The sequence below is a fragment of the Astatotilapia calliptera genome, chromosome 8, assembly GCF_900246225.1.
Source record: "Astatotilapia calliptera chromosome 8, fAstCal1.2, whole genome shotgun sequence".
Lineage (NCBI taxonomy): Eukaryota > Metazoa > Chordata > Actinopteri > Cichliformes > Cichlidae > Astatotilapia > Astatotilapia calliptera.
This window is the reverse complement of record NC_039309.1, coordinates 9180769-9196885: the sequence shown is the minus strand read 5'-3', so window position 1 is coordinate 9196885 and position 16117 is coordinate 9180769. Positions and strand designations below refer to the sequence as shown.

Below are 16117 nucleotides of genomic sequence, written 5' to 3'. Positions count from 1 at the left end.
AGACATCAGAATCTATATTACCAGGTTGCAGTTGAGTTGTCTAAAGGTAACCTCCTGTCTTCTTTTTTCAGCCACCTTTCCTTGACCATATTTTCCACATTTTCCATCAAGATCAAGGAAAGGTATGAAGAACAATTAAGAAGGACTTCACAAAAGAGACACACAGTGCAGAACGTCCAGTTGCACTTGAATTAGACTCAATGTCCTGAGGATAGACTACAAAAGTGTTTGTAGCAGGCGTGGTTGTGCATTTTTTGTTACAGGTGGAACAGGTGGCAACCCATTGTGTTTTTCTACTAGTGCACTTTCGTCTTATTCTTACCTTTTTCACACATATATTTAAAAAAAAGAAAAAGATGAAAAAGAAGACTCCGTGGAGCAATGTTCCCTCTAAGCTGCGCGCGTGCGCAATTGCGCACTGCTGGCACGGTCTCTGCGCACAGAAAATCTGTGTTGCGCATGAAATGAAAATAAATACGTTAACAATTCTGTTTGACAATGTTAGTCAGTAAGTGACTGGCTGCTCCCGTATGGGATTAGAACGATGCCACCTTATCCCATAGGGGTGGGCAATCTCAGTCCACAAGGGCCGGTGTCCCTGCAGGTTTTAGATCTCACCTTGGGTCAACATTAGTTCGTTACCAGGCCTCTGGAGAACTTCAGGACATGTTGAGGAGCTAATTTAGCCATTTAAATCAGCTGCGTTGGTTCGAGGACACATCTAAAACCTGCAGGGACACCGGCCCTCATGGACTGAGATTGCCCACCCCTGCCATAGTCCAACCAATGATGCGATTCACATTCGTATATACGCAGCTAATCAACGTCGTTGACAGGCTATGGCTGTATCCCAATTCAGGGTCTGCAGCCTTAAAGTACGCAGCCTTAACGGTCAACAAGGGCCACGTACTCAAAGACCGCTAAGGCCGGAAGTGCGAGGCTTGTGAAATGGGACGTAGCCTCCATCGTGCTGCCCAGGTTGCCTAGCAACCATGATACTAACAGCTGAAAACGTTTCATACAGCATTGTTTGACAGAAATGAAGGAGAAAATCTTTTCAGGACAGACGGAACAATTGACGGAAAAAATGTGGACTTTATACCAGTTTATAAATTGTGTTGATAGGCCACGTAAAACCAGAGTTATGATAAAAAATATATGCAATGTTTGGTTTTCTTCCTGAATACTATCGTTGTTTATATTGTTTATTGTCTATATAAGAAGTAGCTATATAATTAATTGCCCAACATTGGTCATTATTTACTGTATTTTGCAGACAGAGAGTTACAGGACTCTCTCCCAGACCACAGACTCATAATACAAGTCAGAGCTTTATTAAAAAAAAAGAAAGTTGTGTTTTCAAAACTGGAGTTCAAGTTATTTTTACTTCCAATAGTGTTAACATACTACACAGGTCATGAACAGGATTTTTTTTTAATTTTCATTGTAAGTGGGATAAAGCACTTATTTAAAAGTAGTCTAACATAAATGTAAATGCTGTAATTTGATTATTTTAATAAACCATGTAACTTGGATGCTGGCGTGACCACAGTGCACACGTCTGCTGTCGCTCACAGTGGTCCAAGGGACCGCTCAGGGAGTTTGTGTGTTCGCTCAGACACATGAAAAATTAGAGGGAACATTGCCGTGGAGAGTTTTAGAGCTTGTCTTGGAAAAGATAATATGTTTAGCTTAAAAGCTAAAGCTGCCAAACAAAACACGCTAAAAACAAAAGTTAAAATCTGTGAAACAAACTATTTGCAACCATCATCTTGATGGTATTTGATTAATAAACTGTGATTTTTGTACATAAGCAGAATAGTCTTACCATACATCAGCAGCTCAACAGAAACGTCTGCAACATATTTTACTTTATTTTTTCTATTATTAAATTACTCTTTGGCGGACTTAACACTTTTTGGAGTTTTTGTACTGTGTAACATTTTAAAACCAAGAAATCTGAATTTGTTACAATTGTGTCAGTAGCAATTCTTACAAGTGACTCAAGCATGTTAAACCAAGTAACATCTGCAAATTACAAAAAAAATTACAAACAGACAGAAATAAGAAAACTGTCACGGGAGTGGAACGGACTCAGGCGCAGACTGAGGTAGCACAGTTCAACGACACTTTATTAATCACACTGGTGCACTATATACACGTGAAGGGGGGGGAAACACCAGGGTCCCGGGGATCACTTGGCTGGGGAGACACACTTCTTCGCACTCGCTCTGCTCCTCGTCCAAACAGTCTCCACACAAGCAGCTCAGCTCACTCTCCTACTCACGGGGTCCAGGGGTCACAAAAGGGCTGATCCAGGTAAACCTGTTTACACAGACGAGGGTAAGTCGAAGGCAAACACGGGAACAGTAGAATCGCAAGGAAGCCAGGCAATACTAACGAGAGTTACTCAATATTCCAGCGACGAACAGCTCAGAGCCCCAGCCTTAAGAGCCAGAGAACTGCAATCCGCTCGAGATCAGCTGCAGGTGCGTGGGCCAAGGGCAGGAGCCCAATCAGAGCTCCGCCCAGGCAGACAGGTAGGAGAGACAGAGTGAGAGAAAAACAACAAACACTTGTGGCCACACTGGGCTGGCCGGGGAGGCACAGGGACCATGACAAAAACTGTATTTTCCTAGTGGTCAGTTGATCCACTAGGACATAGGTGTCAAACTCTGGCCCGCGGGCCAAATTTGGCCCGCAGCCTAATTACATTTGGCCCGCGAAGCCATACCAGATTACTATTAGAGCTGGCCTACTGGTATTATACAGCTAATATATATATTGTTTAGTATTAAGCTTTGCTTGTTCCATATACCGTTTTTCAGAAAAAACTGAATACTCAAACGTGTTTGAGTCCATAAAAAAAGATTCATTCTTATATCTGGAGAATAAATATATTTCAATAAATATAAACGTTAGCCCGCGACTTTGTTCCTGTTTTGAATTTTGGCCCACTGTGTATTTGAGTTTGACACCCCTGCACTAGGAAAAGACAGTTTCAAAAATAATTGGAGGTTCAGGGTTGTAGACGACTTGCTGATGACGCGACATTTCCTAGATTTTTTCCCACCTCCAGCTCATCATTGAGGTTTCAATCAATGGACTCTTCTTCTCTTTTTGACCACTGGCTCTCCATCACTCCACTCTTCATCTCTTGACTCTTCATCATTCCATTCCTTATCTGCGTCCTCTTCATCATTCCATTCTTCATCTTCTTCCTCTTCATCATTCCACTCTTCATCCTCGTCCTCTTCTTCATTCCACTCTTCATCCTCGTTTTCTTCTTCATTCCACTCTTCATCTCTTATCTCTTCATCATTCCCCTCTTCATCCTCGTCCTCTTCTTCATTCCACTCTTCATCCTCGTTTTCTTCTTCATTCCACTGTTCATCCTCTTCCTCTTCATCATTCCACTCTTCATCTTGTGATTCCTCATCAATTGAATATTCACCACTTGCCTCTTCATTATTTGGCTTGTCCTTTCTGGAAGTTGCTTAAAATAAAATATATACAAATGTTATTGTTTATTTAATCCAGTGCAAAGGGTGTGGCATCTCTGTCACTGCTATTTAAACCAATGCTGTAGACACTATAAAAGATGGATGCAGTACTGATGAGTTCTTAGCCAACGAGTGAGAATACCAAAGAAATTTCACATTTTTAATATCACAAAATAACCAAAATTTACAAAACAGACCATTTTTATTCAGTATGACCGAATATAAATGACAGAGACCTTGAACTCAGGAGCAAATGGTTTACAGAGAGACTTGTATAGATCTGGAGGTTTTTTGTCGCCATCTGGTGGCCTTTACATGAAATGCAGGTTTAAGGCATTTAATCATTGGCTTAATTTTTCTGCCCCAGAAGCTGCATCCATCTTTGATGATGTCTATGAACAGGTTCTCATCCCAACGCGTAACATACCGACGACTGTGACAAATCGTCAGCATGTTACTGCCGCGGGGTCCTCTCAGAAACTTCTCCCGAACAAATATAGGCGTAGTCAGGCAGGGTTCGGAGTGTGTACTTTATTATGCTGGCCTCCCAAGTGCACAAAGAACTAATTACAGAAAGAATTTAAAAAATAAATAAACGTAACTCAATGAAAAACAAAAAAAAAAGTAGTCTATTTGCAAAGCTCAAGTGGCTGAACCACCCTACATGTTACCCTCACCGTAACCATCTCACAACCGTAACCATCTCACACTCTCCAGTAGGCCCTGATAACCTTCCTTTATACTCCACTGCCCATCCCAGTAGGCATAATAATTATCAATCAAGGCAATTTTCTTCACAAAACAATACTTTTCTTTGCTCATTTCCAGCCATATTTTCTATGATAATCACAAATGTATTTATGACTACTTTCTGGAAACCTACAGTGTCCTACAGAAAACCCCCAACAAAAGTATAACTCTGGGTGAGGAATGATGGCTACCACCATGGGCCTGGTGGTGCTGTTTGATAGCGAGTTGCAATCCTGGGAAGAATATTGTGAGATTTTGGATTACTTCTCTGTCGCAAATTATTTTAAGGAGGAGGAGAAGAAGCGAGCAGTGCTGTTGAGTGCTGAAGTTTTCTCAAGCAAAGGAAGCAGGTAACAGAGACACTGTGGGCTTGAGGAGCATGACGGAGCAGTCGTGATTCAGTAAACGAATAGGATCGGTGAACAAGATGGAGGACGTCGGCTCGAAGTCACAACACGATATCAGGGAATGCTACAGATGTGGAGGGATAAATCATGTGGCCGGTGACTGCAGGTTTGTTACAGAAAAGTGCCACAACTGTGGCAAGGTGGGACACATAAAAAGGGTCCGCAGAAAAAACGGAACAAAAAGGAGGGTGTGGCTGGCAGACAAGGAAAACAAGCATATGTCTTAGAAGAGGAGAATGGGGAGAAAACATCTTGATGCATTCTCAATCATCCAGGAAAGTAAATCTCCAAAAGTTGATTCTGTTCATCTGGACGTAGCGTTTTGTGGGAGAAATGTTTCGTCACTCATCCAAGTGACGAAACATTTCTCTCACAAAACGCTACGTCCAGATGAACAGAATCAACTTTTGGATAATGGGGAGAGTGAGGAGAAAGAAGCTGAAATCAATCAATCAATCAAAATTTATTTATATAGCACATTTTAAAGACCAAAGTACACCAAAATGCTTTCCAGTAAAATCATGATACAGATAAAAATCACAATATAAAATATAAATTACAGATATAAAATATAAAATAATTACATAATCTAAATGCAAAGCCAGATGTAAATTACCCTAATTAGCCTGGAATGCCAGGTTAAACTAGAACGTTTTTAGACGTGATTTAAAAGATTGAATAGAATCTGATGCGCAAATATGAAGAGGAAGAATATTCCATAACCTGGGTGCGGCAACGGCAAAGGCACGGCCTCCTCTGGTCTTCAGCCGAGACCTAGGTTGCACTAAGAGCAGTTGGCCCGATGATCTTAGTGCTCTCTTAGGGCTATACAGACAGAGGAGATCAGCTAGGTAGTCAGGTGCCATATTATTTAGGATTTTATAAGTAAACAATAAAATTTTAAAATCAATTCGATATTTAATAGGAAGCCAATGTAAGTTGGCTAGAACAGGGGTGATAGAATCATACTTTCTAGTGCCAGGAGACGTGCTGCAGCATTTTGGACCAGCTGCAATCGCTGAAGGAGGGAAGATTGAAGGGCCAAGTAGAGAGAATTACAATAATCTAGTCTTGAAGTGATGAAAGCATGAATGAGTTTCTCCAGATCTTTGCATGGTATATAAGGTTTAGCCTTAGAAATTAGCTGGTTTTTACCAAAGTAGAAACCTGTTTATCTAGTTTGAAGGAACTATCTATGAAAACTCCAAGATTCCTAGCAGCATCAGTGAGGTGATTAGCAACAGCAACATTTCCTTTAAAGTCGAGAACGACACAGGTTCAAACTGTTGAAAAACCGTTGAACATTCGGAAACTGGGGCTTGATTTACTGCCGGAGAATGTGGGGCCCTTAACACTGAGATTTTATCTATGAAATGATTTAGAAACTTTTCGCAGAGGGCCGGGGAGGCACCCATCGAAACATCAGAGCAAGGATTAACCACTGAGTTAAAGATTTTAAACAGAACTCAAGGATTGTGACTATTAGTTGCAATGATGTTCGACAAAAAAGAAGTTTTTGCCATTTTGGCAGCCTTCTGAAATTTAGACCGGCTCATATGCAGGATGTCAAGGGACACCTGAAGTTGATCTTTTTTCCATCTCCTCTCAGCTCGACGACGTTCATGTCTAAGAGCGAGGGTGTATTCATTTAGCCAGGGTTGGCGAGAGGTTTTACGGCGTTTAGTCTTTACTGGAGCCACAGTGTCCAAAATAGAAGAGCATGTAGAAATAAAAGAGTTGACTGCGCCATCAACCGAGAGAGGTGCATTACTAATGTCATCGTAACAGACAGAGTTAGCAAAGGCCGCAGAGAAAAGGGCAACAGCCTCAGAATTAATCAGACGCGATAAGCACAGTGGACCCTCAGAGTTCAGTTCCATATTGCATAACTGAACATCAAACATAACTGGGAAATGGTCCGAAATCCCAGCATCATTAATGTCTGTGATGCAAATATCCAGTCCATACGACAATACCAAGTCCAGCATATGGCCTTTAGTGTGGGTTGATTTTCTCACCCACTGAGTGAGATTAAAAGAGTCAATAAGGGCAAGAAAGTCCTTAGCCAATAGGTCCGCCTCACAGCATATATGAATGTTAAAATCACCACAAATAAGAACACGATCATAATTTAAAAAGATAAATCCTAAAAGATCAGCACATAAAGGCAAGTAGTGTGACTATGTACAATATGCATGAGGAGATTAGTATTCCGAGGGAGGAACCCATCAGAAAGGAACTAAAAGTAAATGGACAGAATGTGATTTTTGAAACAGACACGGGCTGTGGCTTCACTATCATGTCAAAGGAGACATTTAAAAAACCTTTTAAAGGCAGTAATGCACCCAAAGTAAGCAAGTGTGGAATCAAACTGAGAACGTGTGGAGGCCACAAGGTAGCCAAAGGTCACGAGCAGCCAAAGTGAAGGTGGAATTCAGAGACAGTAAGAAAAACACTGGATGGCGGTGGTTAAAGGGGCTAGAACTACTTTGATGGGTCGCGGATGGATTAAGGCCCTCCAACTAGAGTGGCATCCTATACATGAGATAGAAGGCAGAGAAGATGCTGCAGCAGATACTGGCCAGACATGCAACAGTGTTTAAGGATGAGCTAGGAACGCTAAAGGGGTTCGCAGCAAAGATACATGTAGCCAGTGATTCCAAACCTTGCTTATATAAGACACCAGTGATTCCAAACCTTGCTTATATAAGACACCAGTGATTCCAAACCTTGCTTATATAAGACACAATTAGTTCTGTTTTCTATGAAAAAGAAAGTGTAGCAAGAAGTGGAGAGACTGTTGGAGGAGAAAATTATCCAGCCAGTGAAATTCTCTGATTGGGCAGCACCCATTGTACCAATACTAAAGCCAGACTCCAGTGCCAGGATTTGTGGTGACTACAAAAAATGACCAAAAACATCTTCAGACACTGGATGGAGTACTGCAGCACTTAGATGAGGCGGGGCTGCGTTTAAAAAGGAGCAAATGTCAGTTCATGGAGAAGGAAGTGACATTTCTAGGACATCGGGTGGATATGACCACATTATGTCTAGTGCCGGCAAAAGTGAAAGCAGTGCAGGAGGTGCCACCCTTAAAATCAGCGACAGAGCTCAAAGCTTATTTGGGGTTGTTGAAGTTCTATAATAAGTTCTTGCCAAACTTGTCCATGCTGTTGGCCCCACTGCACAAGCATCTGAGAAAGGAGGAACCGTGGTGTTGGGGACCAGAACAGAAGAAGGTTTTCTGTAAGTCAAAGGAACTATTGCTACTGTCAAGTAGTGTATTGGTGCACTATGATGAGAAGAAAGATTGGATTTTTTCTTGCAATGCATCCCCCTAGTGGGAGCAGAGATAGCTCAGCAGATGGTCAGGAGAAACCTATTGGGTTTGCATCACGTACACTGAACGTAACAGAAAAGAACTACTAACAGCTGGATAAAGAAGGATTGGCTTTAATATTTGGTGTTGTCAGGGTCCTGGGTCTGAGCAATTATGGACATGTGTATTTTTGGTGTGTGTGTGTGTGTGTGGATGCAGGTGTATCTGGGAGCACCTTCAGACCTGGTGGGTGTGGCCCTGCCAGGTGGTTGGCCACACCTGAAGACCTTCACACACCTGCAGCTGATCAAGCCTCGTCAGAGGAGCTGCTTAAGAGTGTGATGGAGCTCTATCCGATGCTGGATCATTGCGTGACTTCACGTTAGTCTCTTGGCCAGTTAGTAAGTTTAGTCTGCTGCATTGTGGTGTGTCTGACGGCTGCCTCTTTGTTATTCCACAGGAGAGTGTGGAGATGAGAGGGCAGCGAGCATGGGTGCTCAAACACTAAGGAGCGGAGACAAAGAACACTAACACTGGGAAGAAGATATGTCAGGGGAGTCAGGAACGCACTGGGGATTTATTGTTATTTTCCCTGCACTGTAAATAAATGCACTGTTGCATCAAAGAGACCAGCATTTGGGTCCTCCTTTCCCCACATCCCCATGGTTGGCCAGCGTTAACCGTGACAGGTGTACAGTATTTTCATAGGTACTTGTATGGCAGGAAGTATATGATTATCATGGATCACAAGCCATTGATAAGTTTTTTTCATGAGATGAAGGCCGTCCCTCTGTTGGCGTCAAAGAGGATCATGCGATAGGCGGTATTGTTAAGAGCATATAAGTATGTTCATTAAATACAGAGAGGACAAGAACAACAGTAATGATGATGGACTGAGTCGTCTTCCTCTTGCAGACAACCCCCTTAAAGCCCAGGCAGCAGGTGTGTAAATAATGAAATGACTGTGAGGTAGTCTCTGTGGTTCCTTTGTGTTCAGGATATCTGAATTAGCTGTCACCCCTTCCTGTTTATCTGACCTGTTGGCTTAACGACACGTAGCCACAATAACACCGTGTGAAGAGTGTGGAATCTAATTGTGGTTGTGCGTGCCTGCACTCATGTTGCTTGTCAGCGTTCTGTGACGGTGTAACCCCATCACAGTTACGCCTTCGGACACATGAGAGTCGGTTGGAATGAATCTTTAAGTGTGTTTTACGTGTGACATGAAAATCAACTTAACAACGTTATGGTTAGGAGGGATAGGGTCAGGGTTAGGGATAGGGTTAGGCATGGTTAAAATTATGATTAAGGTTATGGTTAAGGGTACGGTTAAGATTAGGGATGGAATAGAAAGCCGCTTTGCAGCGTTCTATTTGATTGAATTGAAAACTGAGCATTTCATAAGAACGTGGAAAGTTACCTTTTGTGTTACTATGAGAGGCCTATGGACGTGACAAATCGACGGTATGTTACGCATTGGGAGAGATAATGAACAAGACAAGAAGATGCAAATGAACAAATATTCAATGTTTGCATGATGTGTCAACACCACCATGGCATTTTACCTTCAGTTAACTTTTTTGCCAGGTCATTGCGCTTAATGCTACTGAAATTGTCAATTGTCACCTTCACAGCATCATCTTCCCCATAAACCTGGACCAGCTTGTCCACAGTTTTCTCTCTGGTAGCATTCTCCAGATGAGATGTCTTGATAGTTTGTTGTCCCTTTGTCTCATTCAAGGCCAAGTACCACTGAAAGGATCTTAGATCAGATTCATTTAGCTCGTCGAGGTAATCTTTCAGCAGTTTTTTAACTTGTGCTAGAGTAGTCATTGTTAACTGTCAGCAAGTCTTATGTGGAAGTGCACAATCAGCTGATAAGGGTCTTCAGGTCTGTGGATTGATGATGAAAGACAAGAAAGATGTTAGAAGTAATTTGTGGAACAAAATGACTATCTAAATCTAAACATCAAAATCATGTAACAGATAAAAAATTGTTTTGTCTGATACTGACAGCCCATAAAGTTGTCATCAAAGTGTTTGCTGAGCTCGTTTGCTAAGGAATGGAGCCAAATATACAACTGGAAGGTCTGCTGGCCAAGCAGATTTAATGCATTTCAGTGCCTGCTTTATTTTTCAGACATGGAAGCTATTTTTTTCTTCTTTTTTCTTCTTGTTTTCCAGAATTCTGATGTTTTTCTCAGAATTATTTTTTCTCTGATTTCTGACTTTTTTCTCAGAATTTTGAGATTAAAGTTAGAACTCTGCGATTAGTTTAGGTCATTTGTAAGAAGGATTACTTTAAACATTATGGACATGTTTGTGTTAAATATTATCAGTTTGGTGCAACTTTGAAATTATTAACTTCTGGAGCTTATTCTTATGTCAGAAATGAATAGAAGAAAGTAAACAAGCAAAAAAAAAAAGAAAAGAAAACACACCCTCACCCTAATAAAAACAGAGGCCACTCTAAAGCAAAACAAAAATTAAATTGTCAGTTAGATGTGATTCCAACTTTAGTTGGTTCTGTCAGCAACCTGTGGACAGCAGAGCTGTGAAGCACTGAAAACAAAATCCTTTGGACCCATTTTCTCTCTCTGCAGGTAAAACATCCATTTGCTTTGAGTTATACCCCATCTTTGCCTCTCGTGCTTCCCTGTCTTTGTGTGTGGAGGAGCTGCCTGAACATGCCTGCAGTAAAATTCAACCTCAAGCAAAACAAAACAAAACAAAAAATCAAACAGAACAAGTCTCAGTTTTTTAAAACTGAAAAACTTCCCAACAACTGGAACACTTCCTCATTTGCTAACACACTAGCTCGGAGCACATACATTTTATTCATTCTCTTTACTTTTATTTCTACTACCTATGGTAAATTTACAATGTTTAAAGGCTAAGTGACCATTAGAATAATAAACCCGGTCTTAATAATAAGACTGGTCTTTGAAATCGTGAAAAAAAGTGTGCAATATTCCCTTTCAGATCAAAATAAAAAAGGTTATATCACCTTCACGCTACCTGATAAATATTTTGATAGAAGGAAATAAACTTGTTCTCCCACAGAGTTTCACAAAGTGGCCTGAAATGTGAAAACTTGATGGTTTTCAGTAACTTTAAACGAAAGAACACGTTCAGAAAGTTTTGATGATTTGCGCGCCAATTTAGGGAGCAACAAAAATTCACAAACCAACGCTAAGTATTTGTAATGTGTGATTTGAGGATAGTGGATTATATTTAGTTATTTATTGTCTATAGTGAATTGTCATTTTTGCACTGGTTTATAGTTTTTAATCATTAGGGAGCGACATTTCTTGGCAGCAGCTGTATTTGGCATCATTTGGATCTCGTCTACTCCTGCTGAACAAAACGCACCCCAACAGCTGACACACAGTAAAAACAACAGACTAAATTGATTCCATGCAAAAACATAAAACACTGTTATAATCACTCATTAGCATAATTTGCCGCTCACCTTTGTTCTCTGTCCTTGTTCCAAGTAGCTTCTAGTTTTTTGCTCTGCAGATCTGATCGTCCACCCTCCTGAACAAATACTTCCGTGTTTCTTCAAGTTTTCTGCACATCAGTGTTTGTCTGTGTTTCCACTGCAGTGCAAACCTTCAAAGATTATTCAGACAGATGTTTTCACCCAGGTCTTTAGAAAAATATCTCTTTTGTGTTCTCTGTTTAAAAATGCATACCAAACAGGTTACATGTTCACTGTCTCCGTCTCGTTCACGTTCTTTAAGTATCAAAGCTGCAGGTCTTTGTAATGACCTATTTACACACACACGTACACACCCATAGAAGCAATACTTGCCTACTGTCTGCCTAGTGAGCCACAAATGCCAGCAGCTGTCTGCAGGGTGGTATTTTTTTATACGTTTTCCTCCCTGGTTGAAAACAGAAAGTGGGGCTTCTGGACTGCACAGTGTACTATGTGTGTGTGCGTCTTTGACCCTTGGGTTTGAATTTTTCTGCAAATCGTGATTCTTTCTGGTGTTGAGAAGCAATTCATGTTGGAGTTCTGTATTATTTAGAGTTTTCTGTTAACAGTGTTACTTTGTATTTTCTTGTGTGTATGAGTTATCCTAAGATTATTTCTATTGCTTCCTGTCCTTTTATTTGTGCCTTTTGTTTTTACTTTAGTTTTACTTTACTTTAGGTTTGTTAGTTCCCTTCTGTGTTCCCTTTCTGTTCCCTCAGTTCACCTAAACCTCACCAGATCTACAGTGAAGACATCTGGATGTTATTTCTAAGTGTGGCAAAGAGAAGGAAGGTGATCCAGATGAACACACACTCACACATACACACAGTGTGTATGTGTGCATGCAGCAAAGATTCATGCTTAATACTGCTCTAAAAGCTCTGTTCCCTACATCTTTCTATTCAGTGACTTCACTAAGATCAGATATCCCTAATACACTCACCACAATCACACAGGTCTGGGTGTGAACACAGAAATATAAAAAGGAAACTGACTGAAAGGAGATGCTAAAATAGCTTGTTCCAAACGGGGGATGAACTAAAGTCTGCACTAAAACCCAGTAAAAGATTTTTGGGGTGTGTTTTTCTTTCCGTTTTCTTTCTTGTAAAAAATATATGAACCCGGAAACGAGCGCAATGGTTTGCATTAAAGTCAATGAACCAAAAACCTTCACGGATCTAAATGAAAACTCAGAGGATCGTTTTTAGCTTTATAAGCAACAGTATGAAAAACAAACTCCAAGTATTTTTATCTGCTAGAGTAAATGTAACGTAGTTTAACATTCAGCATTTGGCATTAAGCAAATAAAGTTTCTTGACTTATTATGACTCTGATGGATGGAGCACCTCTTTCTATAGCATTTATTCAAGACGTTCGGAACAAAATTAATCAGAGGCTTGGGATTGACGTCCATGAGATGATCATTTCCTACACTTCTTTCCTACACACCCCGTATTTGCGCACTGTCCTTACAGATGCTATGGTCACACTGCAACATCACACATGCAGTAAAAATACATAAGCAAGTTATGTTTTTACTACTCCGTGTGATGAAGGACTCTTTATCACAAGACTTCATGAGTGTTGATGTGCGACTCTTCATTTATGTCTTTGTTGAAACTGAGGTTGGTCTACTTTTGCTGAAAATGAACTAAATGGCATAAGTGTTTTGAATGATACAGTTTATAGTGTCCCTTGGCGAGACACTTATTAGTTACAACTAGTTGCAACTAAACAAACAAAAAGGCAGTAGCTGATATCAGCCGCCACCCTATCATCTAAATCCCGTCACTTCTGGCTCCACAAAACTGAGGCTTCAAAATACAAAGTCCAAAACCAGCAGGTGATCTCACAGAGGGGTTGCAATGGGTTTACATCCAGTATCTTCTTGTTTTTTCAACTTTAATCTTATCAACTTTGTGACATTTACATATGAACAAAGAATGCACTGACAGTGCAGAAAATAAGTAGATAAATGACATCGACTGTTTAAGATCTATGGCTGCAAATGTACTGTTTTGTTGTTTGCTTATTTTCTAGGCAGTTCTTAAAAGCTTAGAACAATATAAAGTTGTGGTCACGTTTACGTACACTCGTCATTGATGGCTGGACTGATTGTACAGCATTCATCTTTAATGACTTAAAAAAAGTAAAAAGAAAAATACAAGAACTGGGGACACAAGCTTGAATTTATTTTGGATTTTCTTTCTCTCAGGCATGCTTGTGCGTGTGTGTTTAACTAGTGTGGTGTACAGTAAGTCACCAGTGCTGTGAAAAGCTGCATTTCACAGATGTTTTTATTCCCCTCCTTCATGCTGCAGTTTTCTCTGTTGAACACAAGATGGAAGTAAAGTCCAAGTTGTGCACTGTTGGTTTTTAAAGTGTGTGGAACACAAGCCTAAACTGATTCAGTTCACTTTTCATCTTAGATCATTTTATATATAGTGATGTCAAGACCCTACAGAACCTCTTTTTGGGGCCAACTTCTGCTAATTTACAAAACCTCCGGGGTGCAGTTGACTTGTCAAAAATGTACCTCCTACATTCTTTTCATAACCACATTTCCCAGCGCTCGATGGAAGACGTCATGTGGTCAAAGAAAGGTGTGAAGGAGAACAAATAAAGACTTATTTACACTTACATTTGACAATTTAAGAATGTGTTTGATGTGTTTACATACAATGTTCTGATAGATTACAAAATGTGCATCTTGCTTCACTCTAAAGTGTTCTTACCGTGTTGTTTCATGCAGGCCAAAGAAACAAGAACCCCCAGAGAAAAATTATCATTATCAAAGGCTGTTTTTTAAAGACCAAGGAAATACTTGAAATCACAATTACTGATTAGGAGTTTTAAGCTAGTATTATTTTGGTTTTCTTTTTGGTCAGCTACCATCTCTCCTTTGTTCAGCCAGGATGGTTTGGATAGCTTGTCTCTGATCACAAATGACATCATATTAAAAAAATGCATTTTGTCTAACTTCAACTTTAACTAACTTTGTCTAACATTAAAATTTTTTTGATGATCTTAAAATGCAAAAACTGTAGGCTACTCATCTAGTCGCAAGTATTTTGCTGTCGAGAGCTGCTGTGTGTATATATATATATATATAAAATACATGTGAAATGTTTATCTGAGTTGATATCTCAATCATCAAATACTGTCCCTCTTTGTTTGTCCACAGTGTTTCTAAGCAGAGCTTGAGGAAGACCAACTAAAGCAGGAATTAAAAATCAAAGTTTTCAATGTGTTTTTGCATTATTCTTTTCCTTCCCCTATAATTTACACTGGAAGTACAGTGTAAGAAGGACACTGCTTCAGTGCCCTGTATCTCAAAGCAGTTGACTTGAAATTTTTTAGCTCTCTGCTTAAATATACATTAGCATAACCAAATAATGGGCTTGGCCACCATAAAATAAAATGTGCCCACCTCTCACAACCTACAGTCTTTATGCATTCTCTATCATCCGAAAACATTGCACTAAAAAATTCAACATCCAGAAGACAAGAATAAACTTTCTAGGACAACCAGTAGTTATTTTTCCATTTAAAGTACCTGGAACCTTTTCCCTCAGGAACCCTTTTCGCAGCACTTAAATATCCCTTCAGGTCATTGTTTGTCTGTGTTTCCGCTACGATGAAGACACGCAAAGGTTATTCAAATTAGCCTGCTAATGTAGCGGCAGCTGCTTTAACACAGGAGAGATTTAAAAACATTTCTCTTTTGTGCTCCCCATTTATAAAAACATAGACTCCAGGCTTATCTCAGCTGTCTCCATTTTCTCTTTTCTCTCAATATTAAAGGTACTACTCTATGATGATCTGTACACACACACACACACACACACACAGTCCTACAGGACAGTGTACCATCGTGGGAATGCACATGAAGTTGCAGGCCACACAAAGCGACCATTAGATCCTTTTCCCTGAAGTGGAAAACAACCTAATGGTCTGTTAAGGAGCTATGCCGAACACACAAACAGCACTTCCACCGATGGCCACTTGAGGGCTCTAAATATGAGTTAATTCCCATAGATTCCCATGTTAAGATGTCCAGATACACTGCATTTAAAAAGCCTGTTAACAGAGTGGAATAAAAATGGTTTGAGCCTCTATGGTTAGTGTTCCCTTTTCATAATAACTGCACTGCGGGAAATGTTTGTATAACTTATCCTTGAGTTACACTTGAAAAGCTTAGCTAATTAGAGTCAGTGAACTGGACCTCTCCACAGTGTTTGTGGTATTTGTATATTTTGGAGCATTTTTAATGGAGTTATCTGGCAAGTAATACAGAATGCTGTGGGGTGCTTAACATCAACAAAGCTGGTGAGTATACTTGCATGTTACTTGGGACTAATTAGCACATATGTACATATGTTTGTGCATGTTGCTTGTTAAAAAAGCTTGCAGGCATTACCCAATGACTTAGCATTCCTGCCTCTCATCCAGATTTCATCACTTCTGGCTCCACAAAATTGAGGCTTCAAAATGCAAAGTCCAAAACCAGCAGGTGATGTCACAATGTCTATTTATCTTTGGGCTGCACAATGGGGTTACATCCAGTATCTTCTTCTGTTTTATCACCTTTAATCTTATCAACTTTGTCGACATTTACAAATGAATAACTTTTGTAACCAATCCAGATTTATGT

At 40.1% G+C, this 16117-nt stretch overlaps 1 protein-coding gene and 1 long non-coding RNA gene across 2 annotated transcripts; both read right to left on the bottom strand.

The window, feature by feature from the left end:
* Positions 1–2111: 2111 nt before the first annotated feature.
* On the bottom strand, positions 2112–2528 carry LOC113028232 (uncharacterized). The gene is made up of 2 exons (XR_003273213.1): positions 2402–2528; positions 2112–2325 (listed from the first exon to the last, which is right to left on the bottom strand). It is a non-coding gene; the product is annotated as an uncharacterized LOC113028232 (long non-coding RNA).
* Positions 2529–3098: 570 nt separating this feature from the next.
* On the bottom strand, positions 3099–11740 carry LOC113028382 (glutamic acid-rich protein-like). The gene is made up of 3 exons (XM_026178622.1): positions 11452–11740; positions 9545–9872; positions 3099–3496 (listed from the first exon to the last, which is right to left on the bottom strand). The coding sequence occupies exons 2-3, from the start codon at positions 9810–9812 to the stop codon at positions 3099–3101; spliced, it is 666 nt and encodes a 221-aa protein (XP_026034407.1). The 5' UTR covers positions 9813–9872; positions 11452–11740.
* Positions 11741–16117: the final 4377 nt, after the last annotated feature.